Here is a 25,032-nt window from a genome sequence, read left to right on the forward strand (position 1 = left end):
CACTTAAAATGAGGAAATATTTTTTTGATACAAAACTGCAATTACAAGGTAGATGGTAAAATCTGAATCTTTTGAACTTTCCAAAACAAAGCAAAATAGAAAAAACAGCAGTATTTTCTTTTCTACTTTGTCACAACAGTATCAAAGAACCACAGTCCAATGCTCTCACAGAGCTGGTGAGAAACTTGGTTAAATTTGTCTAGTTGAATTGTGTGCTGGATATCTGTGACTCTCCCATACACTAACTGATTTTTGGAGAAGGACAGAATTTACAATATCGATATGTATTCTTTATAATTTATTGCCTAAAAACATTAAATTACCTTAAAATTCTTCATTCACTAGTTCAGAAAAGTGGCAGTATATTTTTTAGTTTATTACTGAGATTTAAAAAAAACCAGGTTTGTTTCAAATAATAGCAAGTAAAAATCAGCAGGGAATACTGGTGTATCATTAGGAATCAACATGTGAAACAGCGATTTGGGGGGAAGAAACCTAGATTCATCATCGTTTGAAACAACAAAATAGTTAAAACTGCAACCAAATATTAACTCAGCGAATGAGCAACATTTAGCAAATTTGCCAATGGACATATTTTAGCTCATTTACAAATTTCAGGCAACAATAGGGAGAGAATAAATATTTGTACTTAAAACAGAGGAGTCTCTGTATCTTATAAAAATGGCAGGGTGAATAAGGCTATAGACACACATACATGGATTTAAGTGAAATCAAGAAAAATCCCAGAACTTCTGGCAACTCCTACTGCAGCCTTTTTGGCTGCATCTATGCTGCCTTTAAGAGCCATTCCAACAAGGGCACATAAATACATCCATCTATTCTGTCAATGTTTCAGGCTCTTTCCCTATGAGAATAGCTTTACTATTCTCATAGGTTTCATAGTGCATAGGACCCCCTTTGGAACTCTCTGAGGCAAGCTTTGTCCTGCTGCATGCGAAACGTAATGGTCAAAGATAAGGAACTTTGCCTCACTCCTGGCTTACTGAAGATTGCTTACAATTGCTGACATTTTGCTAACTGTCAGGGCTTGCAGAAATGTCTCTGAATTATTAAAATCATTTTATTGAGAGTGATAAAACAAATAATTATATTTCAGACCAATGTTCCTGAGCTGACACTGCACCACCTGCTCTGTATGCCTACTTGTACATGGATTTCAAAAGACTAATACAAAATTGAATGGCAAAATGACAATATATATTTGTTCTAATTGCCATATTATAGTAGAAAAAATACTTTGGGCAATATATCACTTTCAAGCATTCTTTCTTGAAACAAAACCAGTCTTTGTCACAAGACCAGCTGTTCTTTAAAGTTACAAACTTTGGATGTGTGAAAACCTGAATTTCATCATTAGTGTGAGATTTTTACAAGAGTAACATGAGTTTATCTGTCTAACACAGAAAACAAAAGTAATACTAAATGCTTCAACTCATGGCAGTGGGATTGGGACTAGATGATCTCTATGGTCTCCTCCAACCCTTAATATTCTGTGATTCTATAAGCTATGATTTATATCTGCTTTCTATTTCAAGAAACTCATTTCATTCTATACCTACTGAAATGAAACAATACATATGTTCCACATCTGTAACACAGGATTGTCTAATTTGGGAGTGAAAATTGATGCTTCTATATAGTGAAATATTATCAGAAACAACAGATTATGTAAAAATTTGATCTCTTTATTAGTTAAAAAGTGGAAGCAGTTTTCTCTGTGGCTGATCTGTTCAGAAATTTATTTTAAATGTTGTTTCCTGATTCTCTTGCCTCAGTTCTCTTCCCTTAAAAAAAGACCATAAACCCTCTAAGATAAATAAACTGTTACTTTCTGTGCACTGCTGGGTATATTGAATACATACTGCTTGCTCTGTCACTTAATTTTTGAATGACTGAGCTTAAAACTCTTAACTGTCTGATATGTCACAATCAGTTCAAGGGGGTTTAATGCTCATATATCTTGTATGTACCATGGTTTGAATGTCTCTTTGGGTTCTCTCTGAGTTATAAATATATAAACTGAAAAGTTATAAATTCCTAATATGTAGTCCACTTCTTTTTTTTTTTTTTTAATATTATGTGAGACTGTTCTAGAGAGAATAAAAAAACCCTCAAATTTGAAAAATTTTCCCAAAATTTCAGTACCTGAAAAATCTTGTTCATTTTTCATTTGTGTGGTTCCTTTTTAAGAGGGATTCTTGGGCTTTTGCTTGGTGCTCAAATCTCTAAAGTATAACTAGCTAAATGTAGTTTTCTCCTTTTCTTTTAATTTGTTATTTGCAAGATAACCTGTCATACTCAGAGCTTCCCAGAATATTTCTGGCATTTATGATATCCCTGCTGAATTGAATTTGCTATACATGGTCCTGAAACTGCATGAACAGACTGCAGCTTCCATTACTCTTTTCCTCAAAGAACATAGTCCATTAATTTAAAATTTGTTTACTCTCATCTTCTGAGCAGAATAAATGGTATTGTTGTAAACCTATGAAGTTCTGTATAATCTGGAGAGCAAAATTAAATATTACATAGTGTGGTCTCTCTTCCTGTATGTCAGAACAGCAGCATGTCAAACCAAGGATATCCAAGAGCAACGATGCATCTGTAAGTCAAAAGCTACTAAGAAGGGAAAGCAATTTCTCTCAACAGTCTGAGTTCAATGTAATTTATGAAATTATTTTCTCACTGCTTTGACAAAAGACAAAAAAAAATTGAATTGCTATATACATGTATTTTTAAGTCATAACAATTAATCTATCTTTCATTACAATCTAGATCACAGAACCTTAAGCTAATAACTTCTGCAATGGTCTCCCTCCCACATCCCTCAGGCAAACCATGTTCTTTTCCAACTAATCAAAATTAATTATATGTATCAAAATATCAATGCATGCCAAGATTTGTAAAAGAATTAATTTCAAGTGTTGGAAAACAAAATATCAAAAGAAGTGAAATACAGAAGATTTCTTCATGAATCTTAGTCACATGAGTTGCAACATGTAACATTCTTGTACATCTTCAAGGATTTGTAAATTAGTGAGAACTCAAAGAGGGAAAGTTTGGTGAGAAAATCCACAGGTATTGAGTATCTCTACCATAAACAGCTTGATGGTAAAATTTTCAAATGAGAATTTTGCATTTAACAAGATAGCTCTATTCAGAGAAAGTCCATAAGTTCTTCGTGTTTACAGTTCAGATTAATTCTTGATATAACTTGAAGTTTCAATATACTTGAAGTTATACTAATTGCAGGTACCACACATGAGCATAATTTTCAATGTGTTTTGGAAGAGAACACATTTCCAGAAATATAGGACTTAAAGTACCAAAGTACTGCAGAGACAAAAAACAATCTATATCCTTTCCTTTCAGGGAAAATACTTACAGGGAATACACTTATAAAGAGTTTTAAAAGTACGTGCAGCAGATGATATTGCCTTAGCTAAGGCTATACTATATGTATTAACATTTAAAGAACTATCAAGCTCTAAGTATTACCATTTATTATTAATTCATGAGGACAGGGCATACACTGATTTTTAATGCTAAGGCAGTTGCCTTCCCTGTCATTCTAGTCTCTTGAGTTGCACAAAAACATTCAATCTGTTAAATGACTCAATTTTTTTCATTTGCCAAATTCTGCAAGGACAAGGTCTGGTTGTTTTCCAAAGAAACCTGAATATCCTTTCAGAAAAACACATGGACAGATGGCCTTCTTCCCTGCTGATGTTACATTAGAAATGTGCTTGGAGGGAAATTCTGTCAACATCCCTGAGTCATATTTTTACCTTATTTAATTTGAAATATTACATAATGTGATAAAGTTCATTAATACATATTATATTACTGTGGTAAAGTTCATTAACACATGTAATATTACTGTTCAGTATAATTTTATTGATACAGAATATTTTACGTTTCTCTTTTTCTTTTTGCAGGGAAAAAATAGCATGCAGCAATCTACAAAAGTAGAAAACTTAGAAGAATGGTATTTTATAGACAATTCTTAAACTATTTTCTTCAATTCAGTCCACTTAGAAAAAACACTGACATCCCAAACACACAGATGGTGCTGAAAACATGCACTCTCAAAATGATTTTAGCAACTGCAAATTGGTGGAGGAGATCAGGAGTAGTCAGAATGGATTTATGAATAAGAAATGTCTGACCAAACTGACAAACCTTCTACAATGAAATTACTGACTCAGTGGATGAGGAAAGAGCAGTAGATGTTGTTTATCTTAAGGTTTTGACACAGTTATTATTTCAGTCACATTGGCCTTCATGCCAATAAATTATGTCTTTTGCTGAGAAGAATAATGGGAAGAGACAATTTCTCAGTTCCTACCTTCTCTTCTGGCTAAGGAACAATATGCATACCTGTATGAAAAATTGGATCATTTTCAAAAAACATGAAAAATTTCCAGCACTTAAAGAAATTCTAATGGTGGTGGTCCATTCTCTACTCCACATTCCTCTAAAGGATGAGAGGAAAAGAGACTAACTCATTTAACACACTTCTTTATCTTTCAAACCAAGACCTGAAGCTACACCAGAAAGCAATATTAGTCAACTTCTACAATTACAAAGGAAAAAAAAAAATCTTTTTCACTGTACAGAATTTTTTTCCTCAACCTTGCACCATGCATCCAGTGTCAGGCAAGCCTGTCAAAGTTCCAACACTCTGTTATCATTATTTCTTAACCACTGAAACTCGCTGGGAAAGTTCTTTTCATTTCTTGTCATGCCTTAAAAGCATGAGAAGTGGCTTCCCCACTTTTTCTGGAAATTCAAGAGGTGCCTGGAGTCAAACTAGTTATGAATTGTTACATAAGATAAGTTTTTGAAATTGATCTTTATTTTTTTTTTATTAAAAACAGAAAAAAGCGCATCACCTTGGAGACCACAGTACTCTTAAGTCACCTTGACCAAGATCAGAGACTTGAATATTAATCTTGCACAGTTCTATGTATGTGATGAGGATTTCTTTCTCCCACTTTTGCACACATGCAGAAATACATGCACAAGAGAATCAGAAATATTTAGATTAATTTTTGCAGAGGATAATGATTAATTCTCATGGAGGATAAAGAAAAAACAAACCAAAACCAAACCAAACTTTCCATAGAGAGAGGAAGGCAAGTCATAGGGTGCCCTGGCTCCGGAAAGTCAGTGAGACCTTCAGTTCCTCTGAATATGGCACACTTTGCAGAGTTGTCTTTATGATCAGACTATATTCACTTTTCAAAGGAAAAAAGCATGTCCTGTGAAAGTGTAATAGGGTGTGATGCTGCGTTCCTAATGCATTTTTGTAACAAATGTGATATTATGCTATAAATGCATTTGCTGAGAGTCAGAGCTTACTTGCATTATTTTGGAAGGAAATATTTGAGACAAGAATGATGAATTAAATCTTTCATAGTTTTCCACCTTACTTTGACAGAGCTACTGCTTACTTTCATATTTCTAGTGTTAGTGGTCCTGCCCACAAAACATCTCAAAAGATGAAGATATTTGCTAGAAATAATTCACAATAAAACAGCTTATCCTTCGTCCCAATCAGAAGAAATATCATCATGAGTTTCATCTTTCAATGGGGACATTGTATTAGTAGCCTCATTAATAAAACTGTTTAGCAAAGCAGTAAAATAATGCCAGGCTCTACTCTTTACAGCTTCTGATTAGAAAACCCATTACATCTCATGAGCAATTTATAGCTCATCAGTCTCAAAACACAAAGGAAATAAATTATAAGGGAAGGATGAGCTTAGAATGGTGCCTACAAGCCTAATCTTCAAAACAAAGTAATATTTGTAATACTAACAGACGGCACTGAATATTAATGATCTCAGTATGCTTGATATAGAATACTCCATGTAAATAAGAATCAGTAATACTTCTGTACTTTTTATTAATATCCCCATTGTCTGATGTTCTTATTTGCTTATGTTGTCTAATAGCACACACAATCATTTAAAGGATGTAGCAGATGACCTTCTGTGAGAGAGGGATGTGCTGTCAGCCCTGTTTTGCAGACAAGAAACTGAGGTGCAGAAACCATGTTGTCTGAAATGCTAGAGAGAGCTATGGGCCTTTAAAAATAAATACTGATCCCTGCTCTGCTTGTCCTAACCTTTGTACTCCATACAAAACACAAATGGCATAAAGGTAATAAAACTAAATTCTAAGCATTCATGTATTGTCTGGAAATGGTGCCTTCTAGGCTCAAAAACAGTATCAAACATGAAGGCACTGGAGGGCAAGACATTCTTTGTAGATATCTTTTACCTTAAAAGGCTTATCTCAGTCTAAAACAGGTTAATTTATTCACTGTTAGAGAGTCCTACCAAATTTACCCTTATTTCTTTTGTTACGGAAGTAACACATAAAAAGTGAAGCAGATAGTTGTTCAGTTCTCCAGCTCTCTAAAAGAATGATTTGGTTTTTTAATAACACATTTTTTATTTTGACAATATCACGACCAGTTTAGAATGGCATTTATTTTTGTAAAAAAAAAAAAAAAAAAAAGCAACGAAGTAAAACATTGAATCACCAAAGATTATTCCAAAATACAGAAAGAAGACTGAATAAAGCTAGAGGCCTAATAAACATATAAGTAGGCACATATAGCAAATTCTCAAGATTCTGTGATCCTAAGACATTACAATGATTTGTAAAATAAATTTTTATACACCTTTCCTAAATGTACACTAGATACTTGAAGATTCAAAATTGACTGAATTAAAAAAAAAAAAATTAGATCTTTTAGCACAGAAAAGATTAAATACAAAGGTACTGATGAAATTTCTGAAAACCCCTATGCACATGCATTGGGAAATATGGATTCTAATTCTATAAATATTCCCTACCCTCTAAAACTTAGTTAAAATAATTTCTTGTATGGGAAAGCCCAATAGTATCACAAGCAAGAAGACTAGATATTCAAGACCTGATATAATTAGGATATTTAAGAAATGAATGAACTTCTAAAGCTGAAAAATTAAAAACAAAGGAGTTTTGTTCATTCTCAGGATACTGATTTCTCAGTTACATTTCTGACTTGGAACTTTCAGCCTTTAGAGATTTCTTAGTTTTACTTTATTTGAATCATAGGGATCTATCCAAATTGTGAGAGAGTGCATTTTCCAGATCACAGCTGAAGACATTAATTAAGCCTTCTGCTTAAACCCCCAGGCAGGCTGACAAAAGAGCAGGGCCCTTGGCATCATTAAGGAAAGGAAGCAAAAGAAAGTGAATAGGTTGATTAGCAGAAGTGAGAAAGTGGTTATATATACAGCAGTGTGATCTAATTACAACAGACTTTTACAATGAGACTTGCAGTGCTGAGAACATAGCATTAGGAAATAGCATTAATACTGTGCAGAAAGAAATCCAGTTTGCATGCTGCAAGACCAAGCCATGACACATACCAAAGCACAGTATTTGGAAAGGATTAGGACAGGCATTACAGAAGTGCTCTTTTGATGAAAACTAAGTTGCTAAATATTATGATATGGATCAGAGAAGAGTCTGTTTTAAAGAGCTAGACTCTCATTTGAAAAGGATTACAACATGAAATTCTGAGGGACTATGCCCAGCAATTGGAAAGTAAGTCCTCCACTTGCAATTTGTCTTCAAGAACAAATGTTAAACTGGTCTATTAAAAAAAGAAAAAAAAAAAACTGAATGAGTAATTAAAATGTTGAGGGGTTTTAAACTTTTAAATTATTATTAAATTACTATTCAAAAACTATAAAAAATCTGCATAACATCGAAATAACCATCAATTGTTTATGGGATTTTCTACAGGGAAACACTCCTAGTTTTAATATTTTTAATTATTTGATCCAAGAGTAGTTTGTTTTAAGGGATAAGTAATTCAACAACAAAATTTTGTACATGAAGTGGAAATTGACCCAAACATGCAATTAAATGTGTCTCATCAATTCATACTGAAATTCACATGGAAAATCTCAGATGGTGCGAAGCAAGTGTCTTTATGTACCTCATAAAGGATTTCATTGCTGTGTTAATATTTCATTACTGAACTCTTTTGCCAGGGCAGGGATGTCATTTCAGCCTGAGGCCCGTATTAGATTCTAGTATCCACAGTTATGGTTTAAATTATGTTTTTTATTCTACTTGCTTGTGTTCCAAGACCGAACTTGGTTTATTCAATGGAAGGTTATATTATGCAGGTTATATTAAGCAGGAAGATTGTATTATGCTGGTTGCATCTGTAACTCATTTTACACTATTGCAGCACATCCTGTAATCTCAGTTCAACTGTAGTGAACACCAGATATCTGTAGTCTGTGTGTGCTTAAGTGGTTCCTATGTAGGACCTGAGATACCTGGTGGATAAAGGGGTAATTAGTGCCCACCTGTTTCTCATTGCAGTGCGATTGTGCTAATTACATAGTTCCTGAACTGGGAACTAGGTGGAGAGATTAAATAATATGGATGTATATAGACACCATCTTCTGAATGCCAAACTCAAGGTCAAAATGAGATTTATGCCTGTTATTCTTACAAAAATACACACATACAACATATTTCTTTATAGAGTGCCTCATAAATACTGATTTATACTACTGGAATCACACATAAAGCATCTGTGCCATGCTCATCAGATGCTTCTTCCAATATTTTGATTGGCAATTACATCTAATTGCTGAAATCCACAGATAAAAACTCAGACCAATAAAAACCTGCAAACCTTAGAAAGATACAGAATAGCCCTAAATACACAAATCCTAATACTAATTCTATTTTTAGTTAAAAACAGTTTTTAATGCTCTTCTGACTCCAAAACGAAATTGATGAATGCTTTAAAATGCAAAGAGTGAAATATGGAGTTAAGAAAAAAAAATGTGGTCTTCAGTTAGGAGAATATAACCCTGACTTCTTGGATAAACTATCAACAATATTTCAGTTAATAATTTCTGTGGGTTCTGTGTGACAACTTTAGAACCCTCTTAAGATACTGTTTCTCATGTAATAGGAGAAAAAAAATTGAGGAAAAAAAAAATCAAAGAATCATCAAAAGGTTTGTGTTAGAAGGGATCTTAAAGATCATCTGTTTTCCAACTCCCATGGGCAGGAACACCTTCCCCTAGACCAGATTGTTCGAAGCCCCATCTAACCTGGCCCTGAACACTTCCAGGGCTGGGGCACCTACAACTTCTCTGGGCAAGTATTCGATCACCACCATTTATAAAAGATGAAGAGAGACCACTGCACTCTTCCACTGACTGCTTTCAGGTAATCCTAACACCTTATCTGAGCAGTAAAAGAGTCCCATCAATTATTATGCTAATGTATAATTTTCCTCACTTTCAGAATAACAAAATTTTGTGGTCTTTTTTCATGCTGAACAACCAGTGAAGCTAGTCCAAAATTAGTATATTATTCAATATGATCCACACTGTTTCAAAAAAACCCCTGCATCCTAGTAGAGAATATTTTATAAGAAAAGCAGCACCTGCATCTTAAAAGAACATTCAGTAGTATCCCTGATCTAAATAATAATAATAATATTTTTACTATAATATTTTTAAAACTAATTTGCTGCTTATAGAATGTAAAGTAGTTTCTCTTACAAAAAACCAAGTTGCTTTCTGCATTTTCTGTGGTGTTTTGGCTCAGCTTGTCAGGACAGTTAATTGACATTCCAAAATATCTGTACTTTATCAAAATGACAACACAAGTATGGTGCACTTTCCTTCTGGGATTTTGTACTATACTCAGAAAGAGAGACCAAAGATTTATAGGAAGATTCCAATCTGGTGGATGCCAGTAGAGATACTCAGAGGCAAAAGTAAACTTTGTCCAAACCTTGTAATTTATATGCTTATCTAGCAAGAAGAAAAAAAAAAATCTAGCCATTCTATATTCTTACTTCAGTTTTCCTTTCTACTAAGAAACTTCTTTCATGTACATCACCACTGGAGTACCAAGTTTAGTATCAATACTGATTTCACTTTTACTAATCACATTTTTGTATAACTTTGTATTTTTAGAAATAATTTGTACTTCAGACCAAAAGAAAATTCAGAGTCAACCTTCAGCCAGCTATTGCAATTACCACTTGCAAAGAGTTCAGCAAGAGTATATAGCTGTTGTAGAATTATGCATGACAGATTGCCAGTCTAAATTTACAAATTTTGTGAACTATAGTAACTTCCTTTGCAGAACAACAGATTTAAATTCAGCAAAAGATACAAATGAGCCTCTGGCTGAAGCCCAAGAGCCAACTTTACAGTAATTCCCTGCTGTTATTGCACAATCATAATGCTGAAGCCATAATTACCAATTCCAGTACAGGATACTAACTTGTTCAGCTGCTTCCATTACAAGATTCTTACTTATGAGTTTTCTTTGTCCTAATCTCACTCATGCATTTCACTATCTATAGTTTGAAGTTCTTGCTAGTGTTTATTTCCTACTGAATTTCTAACAAAAAAACCCCAAACATATTTCCCTTACTTTGCGTCTATGAGACAGAAATAATAGACTACACAACAATGAACTGGTTTCATGTTTTAAGGCTTTCCTTCTTTCATGTGAGGTTTTGCACAGTTTGGAGATTTAGCCTTGAAAAACCTATGCACTTAGTTACTACCTTAAAATATTTTTTTAAATTTTATTCTAAGATTTAAAAAAAAATATCACATATCAGTGAATTAGCAGAGTAATCAAAAGTGAGTTTTAAAAATTAACTTCGCACAACATGTTAAAGATGAGAAATTAAGTAATATTTTATTTTAAACTTTAACATAATAGCTTGAGATTAAAGGAAGTGACTCATCATACACTTGGTAATGAAAAGCATATAAATTGTTTGGTTTTGTGGAATTATTTCCTAAGGATGCTCTTCAAGTCAACAAGGCTTTCAACTAACGTTAGCATTACTTATCACTCTTGGATGGACGCCAGTGTCAAAACACAGTCCTTGTTATGGTATAATCAATGCTTCCATTTCATTTCCTCCAGCTGCTTTGCAGTAACAGTGTTAGCAAAGATTCAAGAATGTAATCCATAAGGTGATGAAATGTGGTACTTATTTTGCATCTAAGAAGGAGAATTATTGTTCTACGTGCCTGTTTTTAAGGATGAATTAAATTAACCATATATTGAATATCTATGAGCAAAAAAAAAAAAAGTAACACATATTTATTACACTGCCTAAAAAGAGAAAGAGAAAAAATATATTTTTAATTTTAAAATGTTTTAATAAATTGTACTACTTCATTAAAATGCTTGTAGCACTTGCATCTCTTTACCTTCTTTATCTTAACTTCTTCCCCACTACAGGAAATGCTGTTGCCATATTACTTCCTAAAATTGATGAAAGTCCAGCAGGCTCCCGAGAACTTGATCTGACAGTACAAAATCCCATGAAGTTTTAGTCACTGAGGGAGGGATTTCAGAACTATATAAAAGAGATGGAAGTTTAAGTCACAACACCAGATGGACAGGAAAACCTTCAGGGAATGGTTAAAAAAAACCCAAAAATCACTCTGTAAAGACATTTTCAAACAGAAAATTTCATTGTTGGATACAAGTTGTTTCTGAAACTAGGGGTTATAACATGATATATTTATTATGACAAAACCAAAAAGCATGCTTGCTATCTAGAATAAAAAACTCCAACTCTTAAGACTGACCAAGCAGGTCATATATATATGTCTTCATACAAAAAATGTTGCTTATGATGAAGTAGTAAAATTGAACTTCTTTCTGACAGGAAGAAAATACAAAGCTAATTTCAAATGGGAGAGGGACAATGTTTTAAATGAAATCATTATATTTGCTTGTAGTGGCTGCCAGAAGCTGTGGAGGAACAAGCAGATTTTTCCCTTTAAGAAAGCAATGGTGTCCTAATAAGACACTGTCATGATAATTATTCCATAACTGATATTTTGAATTTCACTCCAGCTAGTCAAGATGAGATTAATTATTTTTTTTCATCATAAATTTTGAAAATATTCATTCATTTTCTCTATTGTGATGTCAGATACAATATTGTGCACAGTGTCCCAAAATGTAGAGTATTTCTTAACAGTTAGAAGGCAATTTTCTTTTTTTGCTCAGGGACTTCTATTCTTGCTGATAGAGTATAGAAATATTGAGAATACTAATAGAAAAAAAAAAAAAACCTCCACCCAACAACCCTGGTTCTAACACAATACAGATCTGACAAATTACATAAATAGGTAGAAGAATAATTTTTTTTTAACTGCCTCATGAAACTCTGGGAGTAAGTTTCTATGACTTTGTCACAGATGTCATAAAAACCAAAATTTGTTCAGAACTTGTCTCCTCTGATCTGTAACAAGCAGTCTTTAGGTTTGGGGAATTTGGGGAATTTTATTGATATTAATTTTTTGTAGATTATTAATTACTTGACTACTTTATATGATTTCAATACAAATGTTTTTAAAGCGAGATGTATCATGCAAGACAAAAAGTATTCTGAAAGCAAAACTGACAAAGTTAAAGAAGATTGTAACAATTCTGTTATTTCAAGATAAAAAAAAAATCTATCTATAATGGGTAAAATTTATTTTGTAAATTTAAAATATTTACAATTATCTCAGCAACCCCCAAATGAGGGCTACAAAACTAACAGTATTTTGGGGGGATAAAATTATGTTAATGTATTTCATTTGTGCTTAATGTCTTCTGTGGATATTTTTCTGCCACAATGACTAACAGTTTTGCCTCTTAGTTTTATCTGTGCATCCATAGTCCTAAGGTTTATACAGAGGAGCAAAACTAAGGTGTTCCTCAAAGTTATAAAATGTCATGCAAAGGATAAATATTCTCCAAAAAGAAAAATAAGCAAATTCATACACAAAGAGATAAAGACAGAGATTTTTCCTCTTTTCAAGTCACTTGCAATTAATCTGCTTTTACTTTATTGCGTTTGATCAGATTTTCTATGGAAATATTATTATTTTTTTAAACATTTAGTATTTCTTTAATTGCTTATCTTGTGTAAACTACAACTAAATTATTTCAAAGTTCTTCAGGAAATAAAAGGTCATTCCTCAGCGTAAGATGCTCATACAGTTAAAACAGCTCAAATTAAATACACTTTACATGAGAATTAGGTACAAAGCATTATGAACATCAAACTGAGATGTCACATGGTTTTCACTGAAATTTTCCCCATCAGTACACAGATGTATTACATGAAGGAAGTACTTGGAAAAATGAAAATGCAATTAAGGCTAAACAACAACAACAACCAACCTCCAGAAAAATGGCCCCAACTTCAATAACTTTCCCACATCCATCTGAAGAAGTGTTCCCAAATCAAATTCAGTTCCTTAGGCTGGTATAAAATTGGGTGGATATAGGCCTCTCATGACTTGATTAATGAACGATAATCAACCAAAGAAAAAGTCTTGGATAATATTAACTCAGATTTTTCAGTGTAAAAAGCAGAGATCCTCCTTGACTTAACAACAAGTTTCACCAATAATAACAGGAGTAGAGGCTGACATGAAAAAGCCAAGTTCAAAAGATAAAGTTGTTCAACTGAATGATCCCCAGACAGATTCCGTTGAAGTATAGCAAATCAAGAACAAAATCATGAATCATGGAAGTTCTTATCAGCTGTCAGCAAAGAGTGTGCACAGCCAACTCAATTTCAGAGTGCTAGTCCCTCCAGAGACCACCAACAAATATAGGAGTGACTTGTCCTTTGGCAAGGCTTATGGTTAAGAAAACCTTACATCTTTTTCATACCAATAAAAGTGACACTATTGAAATGACATGGTGTTGAGAGCCAAACTAACTTAAGGAGTCCTTTATGGCTGTCCTAGTTCTCAAAACCAGGACAATGCCATAATAGTGACTTTATCTTTAGTGACAGGTGAGTGATCCCAAAGGGCAAGGCTTGAAGAGCAGGTATCAGAAAAATTAACTGGGAAGTATTTCAAGTTTTATCTGAGTGGATTGTGACATGTAGCTACAGAAACAAGTATTGCATTTCATACTGTGCAATAACAGCAGCAGATTCTTTGGGTACCTTTCTGATTCTTTTGATATTACAAAAAAATGTGCAATGACATCTCCTAAATGGAGTTTCTCTGATACCTATATACCTCAGTAGTGGTAGGACTGCATGATTCTTGAACTAGTTTTGACTGCATGGCAGAAGGGTATCTCACAGAGTGGAAAAGAGTATTTATAGCAAATCTGGCCTTGAAATTTTGGGAGAACATATCTGAGTGGAATGTGGGGGGAATATGCTCCTCCTACCCAACCCTAAAATCAACAAAACCCCCATCCTGACAGTCACTTGCAAGAGCAGATGAACATGTTGCAAGGAGGGAAGACTGGAAACTACAGCCCAGTTAGTCCCACATCAGTTCCTAGCAAGATTATGTGGGAGAGGCCCCTCCCTGAAAATTATTACAATGTAGATATGAAAGAAAGGCAGTTGGGACAAAATGAGCATGGGATTAGTAAAGGCAAGGAGCACCAACTTGTGATCTTGCAAAAAGAGAAGCCTGTCTCAATGCACAAGAAAATTGTATGTTCTTCCTCAACTTCATAAAGGCTTCTGATGTGCTCTCCTATGCTGCATCCTTATAACTCGATCAGAGAGAGAAGCTCAACAAAGACATTGTCTCAGAAAAAGAATTCGAGGCTGTCACAAAGGCACCTAAGGCCCAAACATAAACCTAAATATATGCAATGATTTTGCTGAAATTAGCAAAGGCTAATTCTATTTTGGCTATTATATACACTCAGAGAAACAGTGATGAAAGAAATATATTGTAGATTTGCTTTTGTCAAGATTGACCCAGGTCTGGAAATAAAACAATGTAAAGTAAAGCTCTCTAAATACTGACAAGGATATTCAGTCTCTTGAGTAAAAATCTGGAGGAAAAAATACCTGAAAGAAATCCTGCTTTGAACCCCATATACAATTTCTTAATTCATATAGAATCACATCTTTTAAAACACCAGATAAACACAGAGTTTTCAGAGTTTCTCATGTTCAGTAAGAAGTTAACATATATTCACTATTTTTTGTTTTCTTGCCATTCTCCCAAAGACTTTTAACTCAATTATTAAATTCCGTGTTCTCTAAGGATATCTCTGGAAAACACATGCTAATTCCAGAGAATACATTTTTAACCTTATTAATTGTGAAAAAAACCCCAAAGTAATCCCTTTAAGGGACAATGGGTTACTTCTTTTTATGTAATGGAAACAATTTAACAAAGAAAAGACTGGATTTTTTTTTCAGCCCTTAAGAACTCTATGTGAAATTAAAAAGTTTAATAAACCCAGGAATACATTCTCAAGAAAACACCATGAACCACTTTTATTGTTATATGACATACTAATAAGAGTGTACTTTGATTGTTCCCATTCTGAAGTGCAGCACTATGGATGCAGTAGCATGATAATAAAAACATTTAATTCAGAAGAACTGAAATATTGAAATAACTCAGGATGTTGCATTATGTGTTATTTGATTTCATACCTCTCATCAAAGATACACTATAAAGTTTGCAGCATATCAATGCAAATGATATAAACATGGGAAATATAACATGGTCTGGATGAAACTTGCTGGTTTCAGGCTAGGAATTTGATCAAAAGTATACAGCTAGACCATTCATAGCCAAAATGTAATTCTCTGTAAGATTCATTTCACAGAGTACATATGCCCTGGTTTGGGGGTTATAAAGATATAAATTCAGGATCAAATGAGCCCTTATCTATTCAGGGTCTGATGCATAATTTTAAATTCTGACATGCAGAGAAGCCATTTGATGAAAATATAGAAGTTTCTTTTCTGTGAAAACATAGAACTGGGGGTACGAACCCATAGTTCTGCAGACACCACTAACTACGTATGGTAAAAAGGGCAAAGCAAGAGGAGCAGGGCAAGGGGAACAGCACACTTTGAGTAGCCTTCTTATTTACACAACTTCTACACAAAAGAAAACATTCATTTTAGTCAAGACCTGGCTTTTTCACTACCACCTTTGGAAAGAAAATTTTATACTGTCAGAAGTAAAATATCACTAGAAGTTTTCTTTTATTTTTAAGTGTTCACATACATATTTTTCACCTGACTTAAATCTTAATATTTTAGCACTTTGAATATTCGGGGTTTCAAGGAAGCAACCACAAGACAAAAGGCAGTATTTCAACTCATATACAAAGTTCAATACCATTCTCTTGATAAGGGCAGTTTTAGTCTGCATTTAACACTGTATAAATGATCTTATTTGGGCATCCAGGTATGCAGCAGGCAAGCGGTCATCATATGCTTATATGTGAGATTTACACTAGCAAATCTAGCTGCTCTCACACTTAAATTGCAGCAGCAGAGAGCTCAGCTCTGCCTACCTACTCAACAGACTGCTGGGCACTCTTATCAGCAGTAATTCATTATCAGAGATGAATGCTGCCCCTTCAATGAACATCTTTATCACTTTCAGATCGAGCTTACTAAAAGATAGCACCAGCAAATGTGCGAGAATTCCAATAACGCCTCCTAGCCGTAGCACAGCACACCTCAACAACACTGGCCTTCCCACCTCACTCTGCCCTGTGCTGCAGTGGGAGAACAGTGAAGGCCTGACCTCCTGAGAGGTCCTGAGAGCTCTTGAGAGCCTCCAAGCTCTAAGGAGGAGAGCTCCAAGGAGTTCCCTCAGAGGCCATTCCACAAATCATGGTCTGCAGTGCAGAGGAAATACACCGGTCCTGCAAAGTCATCAAGGAGTTAATAAAAAATGTCCTGAATAAGTCATCAAGGAGTTAATAAAAAATGTCACTTTAATGGATGTCTTCTTTTATAGGGGAATGAACGTGGGCTTAAAGCACTAACTCTCCCTCTAGAAAATAAGCAATGAGTTGTTGATTTCACAGAATATTTTAACCCCAGTATACATCAAACTAAAATCATTACTTCAATGGGAAAGGCAGACAAAAGCATTTCTGTCTGTATTACCCAAAGTAAACACTAACAGCTGGTGAGCAGGGCAGTTGCTCAGAATCTGCTATCAGTGCTGACTTGGTCACTACTGACTGTGATGAGAGCTCAGAAAACCTAGCTTACTTTTAGATTTCAACAGCACTGTGGCCACTTTTGTAAGTGCCAAAACAGCTCATGTCAAATGCAGATGCCATAATACTGTAGAAATACCCTGCAGAGACATAACAAAACCCTAGTGCTAAGCTGGATACAGCTCCAGAGGTTTCTTTCATCATTCCCTTGTGGCATTCCTATTTGCATACAGAAGTTGCTGAACTTTAGCACAACTACTGAGCAAGCTGGCATAAGACTGAAAGTGAATCTGGTTCAAAAGTGCTGTAAGATGAGAACGAAGCCGGTGTATATACCACTTTTTTATCTAGGTGACAAATGTCCCAAAGTTAATACATATAAGTAGACCTGGAACTCCAAATTTTGTCCAGTAAATGATCAATTCTATTTTCTGCTGGCTTGATAATATTTACTGACAAGTGTCATTTTTTCTTGAGCCTCACAGAACTACTGGGACCTTATGTTAGGCATCTGGTAGATTCTCCATCCTCTCCTTTACAATAATTATGCATTAAATATGCATAAAATGCATTTTTTTCTGAGATTTGTTAGCAGTTAAATGAAATTAGGACCCTACTGAAGTCTCATTACTATCACTTGAAACAAAAGTTTCCATCTTCTCTTTAACAGAACCAATGTTCTGCAGTATGAAGCACTGGGCAAGAAAATATTCCAAATCATTACTCTCGTGTACAGTAACAGGACATGGAACAATAATACACACTTGTCCACTCACTGAAAAGAAATGGGAAATATGCATGCATCATGAGTAATGTTCTGCAGCCTTGAATGAAAAGTATGCTCCCTGCAAGTTTATTTAAATATTATAAAAATTTTCATTACCTAGGACAATACTGCTATGTTTTCAAGCATTGAAAGATCTTAGCTTTACAGAACAAGAGGATGAAGAGACTACCTCAAGGATTTATTAACACAAGAGCAAACTAATTAAGACAAATGGAAAACTGTCATCTCATTTATGAATGTACTCAAGACTTTTCTTATATATATGTAGAAGACAGATTTCAACAGACAAAAATTTCCAGAAAGGAATTTAGGGTCAACATACTTGTGATTCCTGTCAAATGTTGCAGTATGCACACTAAAATTCTTTTCAGATGATTGACTGAAAGCCAGCATAACATTCTACTCAGATCATAGGTAGTCACTCTCACAGTAAAAAGATGATTTTTCCAGAATTTCAATGTTTTTTTAAGTTCATTGACAATGTTAATATAAACAGCATAACTGAATAAAACAAAAGAGTTAAAGTGACCTAACTGAATTTCATAGTTAAAAATTTCTTGCTTTTCTTTTTTTCTCTATAATAATGTAATGCTATAAGATAATTTCAATTCAACAACATTTAAAAGAGTTTGCTTTGAAAAATTAAATCCTAGAAACATTACACAGTGCAGCAGGATTTCCTCTATCTAATAAGCAAAATAAACCAAAACAAACATTAAAATTAAGAAAATAATGAAAAAGAAAAATAAATCATGATAGCTAGTGATAAAAAGAACAAAACCATTCCTTATTTCACTAAATTTTGAACTCATCATCACTCTTGTTTTTTTGGACTTTATATCAAATGAGAATCAAATGTTCCATTCCCAGTGCTGAGGTCATTTGTATTATAAAATATACATGCTTTGAATCTCCTTCCTTTATGATAAAACATTTCTTTTAAAAAGTAAGCAAAGTTTCAGAAAACAAAAAATTTGACATGAAGGAAGCTTTCACTGTTAAGATATTCTCAAAGCAAACCTCTACTGATTGCTAATCTAGGAGGTGTAAGAATTAAACTTTGTAGTTTGAGACTGAAGAGATCAATTTATATAAGCTGCAAATTAAGAAATAAAGATGAAAAATACCTACCTTTCGAGAATGGATTTCTCTCACATATAGTGGAAGTAGAAATTCAGATATTCCTTCAAGTCGTATTCCTTTTTTAGTGACTCTCAAATTTCCCATTCCATCCTACAATCAATAATATATATACATATTCACTTTAGGAAATAACCTTATCCAGAACAACCTAAAAAGAAGAAAGTAGTTGGCTTAACCCCTAAAAATAATGAGTGCTGTCCCCCTGTCCCCAGCTCTTCTCATGATCTTGGGCAGGAGGTAAATGGGCACATTTATAGACAGAGCTTCACCTAGGGCTGAAGTATTTAACTGTGCAACCTGATGGTGACCTGCATACTTTATTTCTTGGATGAACCTAATGCCAAAGTACAACTGTGGATCATCATTCTTCCCTGTGTAGGATGAAACTAGATCCTGAATTTTAATTACTCAATTAAAAAAACTAGTTAGTTTTCTCTATATATATGTAACATTTTTTTTACATTTAAAGCCATTTATAGCTTGAATCCAGTCATTTTGCTTTTCCCAGTGATTAAAATACATAGGAAAATATCACGTAGGAAGAAAGAAAATTGTTTTTAGTAGTTACTCATCACTACTAAGAGCACATTGCTGATGAGCAACTTCAAAAATGCTATTTTGATTGTGTTTATTTATCAGAATAGAAATAGGAAAAGCGCCATTGTAAAAGTCTGGATGAAACAAGTAAACCACATAATTCAATGTTCAATAACATATAAGCATAGAAAAGTGGCATTATAAGGCTTCAGCTGCACTCTTAGAGGAAAAAAAAACAATGAAACATGCTTTATACTCAAGAGACAAAATTCTTTTGCACAGCAATAGAAATTCAAGATTCTTTATCCTGAGAAAATATCCTTACAGAAGAGTAAATCTTCACTGTACAGCCAGTGGAATTTAACTTGATCCAGTTAAGTGCAAAATAAGCACATTTAATCTAATTGTTAATTTCATATTTCAGTGCCATTGTTGACTCTAGTGTACTGGAACAATGAGAACTTCACTTTTGCTCTGCTGCCTGAACTGTGAGGCAAGTAACCTCTGCCTACTGGGTAAACAGCTGGGTAACAGTCCTCGACTGCTATAGCTGAATTGTCAAATAATGCTTCTTAAGAAAGTGATGATATAAGTTATTTATCTTAAGTCAAGTAATGTTTATACAAATATTTTCACATGGAAAACTTCAGGTATTTGTGGGCTTTCTAACAAAAAGTGCAAAATGAAACAGTGATACCTGTTTTTGAAAAGGAAATAAAGAAATTAGAGATTGTTATGGAATGTGCAATCTGCATTAACAAAAATTAAGTCTCAATTTGATCAATCCTATTGTAATAGAATATAAAATTTTAATAGTAAAGGATAACCTGGGAAAATACAATAAGCATGCTGTAGTTTTTGTCATTGAATAAATACTCAACAAGAATTAGTTTTTTTTTTTTTGATTTATTGTTTTGGATATAAGTATGTTTTCTAACTGAAAAGGCAAATTCAATATTTTGTTTTACCTCCTTCTCTGGAATGTTTGTAACTGACACACATAAAATGTATTTACAAGAAAAATAGGGAAGGCGGGAAAAGGAGGAAGTAAAAAATAAACACAAAATACACAAAAATGTAAAATCAAGTTTTCAGAAAACTAGAAATGCTAAAATTAAAGTTGCTTAAGAAGCTTCCATCTGCTCTATCTTGCAAGCATGTTTAGGATCAAATTATGTATTTATATGTGATATTTACCCTCCTGAATCTCAGTTCATTCCACACAGGATTGGCGCAAACCTCAATCAGGAGCTATTTTGCTTTCACATCATTATTGTCTTTGCTCCTCTTTTATTATACTCTGTTAAAACTCTGCTGTGAAGACAGTACTGTCAGTATTCTTCTAGACTTCTTCACAGAAGTGCTTATTACTGAAGTTATAGAGTTCCTCACAACTATTAATTAATTTTCAACATACTATCAGTAACTTTATATGGTGGTAGTGTTCTTATGCTACTGACAGAGACCTAAAGCACAAAATCAGTTTATTCACTATTCTTTGATATTTATAATATTTTCTCTGTTAATTTTCAGCAGTGGGAAGTTAAATTATATAGCAAGATTAAACTGCCAGGGTCTCAGAAACAAAGTATTCATAGAGCCTACTGTGTCCATAAAGACTTTCATTTTTCTGAGTCACCTTTCTAGGTACTCATTCTTTTCTCCTTCAGCAGAATCCAACAGATTGAATGCAGACAGGCTCTGCACAGACAGAAGCACTCTAGCTTCAGTAAAATTACGTGATTAAACACAAAAAGACAGATAACTACATTCTGGAGCCTAAAGTCACAAAAGGTGTTACTAAACTGGAATAGGGTGACTGCAATCTCAATTCCTTGATAAAAACAATCTTCCAGACAATTCCTGAAATGTGCAATGACCGATGTGAAATAAGTCTGAATAGTAAAATACAGAAAATAATCAGATGTGTACTACTACGACGTGCTTAATAAAGATGACCCCACTAAAAGAATTACTTCCCAGTATGTTTTTTTCATCAATAACCCTTCCATCAAGTTTAAACAGGGATTGGAATAAGAGGAGTTTCTTGTTTCATTGGGTTAAAACTATGCTGTTAAAGATAAAAACTCAAGGGTTTTCAGAACTAACACAACTTGTTTAAAAAGTTATTAAAATTAAAAAGATTAATAAGAGAAAGGTCCTTCTGCTTAATTCCCAAATAAACTCCATAAAGTTTTGGCTTTCCAGGCAAATAAAACTCAGATTATCCTTTTGGTGTGATTTGATTATATTCAAATGCAAAAATAGACTTGAATGAACTATGCCAGTACTTAAAACAAGCGTCAAGTTCAGGTACTGGGACTGACTGGTGTGGAGGTTTTCTTTTGTCATGCAGCTGGTATAATAGTGTGCAGTTTTGGCTGAAACAGTGCTCATAACACACCAGTTAAACTGTTGAACAGTTCCAGAGTATCAAGCTTTTCTCATTTTTTCCCCCCACTCTGCCCCCAATAAGTAGAGTGGGGATGGCCAAGGAGTTGAGAGGGAACGTAGCTAAGCCAATTGACCCCAAGTGGCTAAAGGCATATTCCATACCTGTAACATCATGCTCAACAAAAAAAAAGTGGTTATAGAGGAAGGAGAGGGCTGGAGAGAACAAGGATTGTCTTTCAAAGTGGCCACTGCTTGAAGACAGAGTAGGCATCAGTCTATGCTAGGTTGTGAGTGATTGTCTTTGCATTGCTTTATTTCCTCTTTATTATTATTCAGGATGTATTATTATTCTGTATGCTATTCCATGTACAACTTCCCATGTTTCTCAAATAAGAATATGAAACATACTAACAGTGATCCTGCCTCACTTTGTTCTTTTCCCTCAGACACGAAGAAAAACAACCCCTTTACATCCATAAACATCTTACAGAGATTGTAAAAAAATCAAACATCACTATCAATATTTTATGTTATTCTTAGAGTATATCACATTTCAGTTATTAAAACAAGAAATTCAAATAAGAAGCTATTAAAATATGAAAGTCAAGCATTTAGTTTATGCTGTTGTCTTAAAACTGCAGCAACCTAAGGAAGAGTTTTACTGACTTTGAACACTACATTAAAGTCAATGAAGTCCTAAACTATGCTTACTATAAATCTGTGATAATGAGAGTATAAATTTGAATCAGAACATAAAATAACTCCCCAGAAATATATTCTGGGAGGCAAACAACAATACTGACATTCAGAGCTTTTTCAAGCTTTGACCTGCTTATAAACAGGCAGAGATTTATGTTCTTCGATAATCCTGTAAATGGTATATAAGAAAACCAGAGATTAATTCACAGTGTCTTTAAAGAGGCAGGATGATCTTTCAAAAGATTAAGTTATTTCTTCACAATGTGCTGAGAATTCTACAAGGTTGTATTACTTATACAGCCTGTATAATTTCTGCCCAATAAACTATTACAGCAGCATGTTTTATGATAACTACAAATATAAAGTATATGCTATGAATACTTCTCAAGAACTAGGAATACTTCTCAACAAGTCAGGAAGTTGGCTAAAAATACAACCTGCACTAGCCTATCTACAATTTAAACTACTACAACTAGTCCTGGACTACACATATTGCTCTCTAATGGAATACGTGGTGGTGTGCTTTCTTTCTTTTATTGTTCTCTCTCTCTTGTTTTTCCTTCTTTCTTTTTTTACTTTTATTTGTTTAAGTACTAAGACATTCTAAGAAAAAAGAAGAGGATAAGGAATTCTACACAAATTGCTGATAAACCAGAAGTGTGCAAGAACAAGTCTACACAGTAGAGCCAGTACTCTGTGACACAGATGACAACTGGAGACCTAGGACAGGATTCACTAGGCTGGCTTAGAAGATCTTTAAGCTACTAAAAGGGCAGTTTTGAAGCCAAGCTGTGGAATATTTCAATTAGAAATAACATTTTGGAAGCCAGTAACTATATCTTATAAACTCACTCCACCCAGATGAAATAACACCTCCTTGCATGAGATCAAACCCAGACATTTAATGGTACAAAATTATGTAAATCTATCATAACATTGCTATTTGAAACACATTAGAATGGACAAAACATCTGCAATTCCTGTGTAAGGCCACAGAATTCAAAATTCCTTGGTCTGGAGAAAAGAAGTTAGAAGGTGTGATGCTCCAGGAATGAAAACTCTCATTATGTAGGGTGAGAACAGCACTGTGATAGATCTTGCAGTAATTTGTCATGCATCTCCTGAAGTGAGCAGTGAGAAAGCAGTAAAAAACTCTGCTAACTAAAATGCAGTCTTTTTCCTTAGGATCATGAACTTGCATGCAGTTGCACAGTGAAAAGTGAACAGAAGTGTTGGTTTTTCTGAACTGACTAAAACATTAATAAATAGTATTTTATATTTCAAGTTTGCATGGTATTTTTTCTGACCTCCTTAATAATAACAACATACACCAAATACGTATTTCAGTACTTTACAGTTTTACTTTACAAGTAGTTGTTGGGTCAGGAAATCCATTCTTATCAATAATATTCAAGGTTTTCAAAAGTTCTGATGTTAGATGTGACATCCTGCATGTTTTCTGAGTATATATTTAAGCCCAAACTCTTTCTCCAGAAGCTCACATTCTGAAGAAGGAATCATTACACAAAACAGGGATGGGGAAAGTGATAATAATAGAAAAGTAGGGTTTAAACAAAGTGCCTATATCAGATATCCTATAAATTAATAAGCATTCAATGTCTGTTGCCTTGTAGGCATCATAACACAAGATAAATATGAAATGGAATTTGGATGATATGCACGGACTGGTATGAAAAAGCACAGATGAAACATGTAAGCCTACAAACATGCCATGCCAAATTAAAAAAATAGGGTATGATAGCAGAAGAAAGGTGACCGAAGCAATGTAGCAGCAGTGAATTATAGTGAAGATGGAAAAAGAATACTGAACTTGATAGGATGGCACAAAAAAGCAGGTAATGTAAAGGGACAGTGATGGATGGAGATGATTAGGAAGATGAAATATATTAGCAGCTATGTTGTTGATAAAATGGAAGATGCACAGAAAAGACTGGAAGGAAGATGACAAAGGAAATTATTTGTATTGTATTCACACATGCAAAAACCTGGATTTAATAAACAGAGCTGGAAAATAATTCTAGTTGGAAAAAATTGTGCTTGGATATGATTATGGATACACAACTGAAGGAAAAACTGTAGGCAGCAAAAGTCTTGCATAAACAAAATGGGTAGTGGTATAAGCAACAAAACCAGAGTATTTTTCTGGATTACTAGGAAAGATAACTGAACTTCAACAGCCAAAAATAAACAGTGCAGCACTGTTTAAAGAGAAACAAACTAAGGAAAAAAATAACATGAAAAAATATTAAAAAGAAAGGAAAGTCAGACTACTATCCAAACTAACTGGAATTAAAATTACTTGAATACATGCTACTTTAGAATGGTTTTAGAAAGTAGGGAGTATGACCTGGTTCTTCAATTATAAACTACCTATATTAATATAA

General features: G+C 33.9%; 1 protein-coding gene across 1 annotated transcript in view; it reads right to left on the reverse strand.

Annotated features, from left to right (window-relative positions):
- Positions 1–25,032, reverse strand: part of SGCZ (sarcoglycan zeta) — a 173,575-nt gene that overhangs the window by 82,983 nt on the left and 65,560 nt on the right. The window contains exon 2 of the mRNA XM_053940643.1: positions 18,986–19,087. Coding sequence (XP_053796618.1) covers positions 18,986–19,087 — 102 coding nt within the window. The remainder of the gene's footprint in view (positions 1–18,985; positions 19,088–25,032) is intronic.

This window comes from Vidua chalybeata, chromosome 4, assembly GCF_026979565.1.
Source record: "Vidua chalybeata isolate OUT-0048 chromosome 4, bVidCha1 merged haplotype, whole genome shotgun sequence".
NCBI classification, from domain to species: Eukaryota; Metazoa; Chordata; class Aves; order Passeriformes; family Viduidae; genus Vidua; species Vidua chalybeata.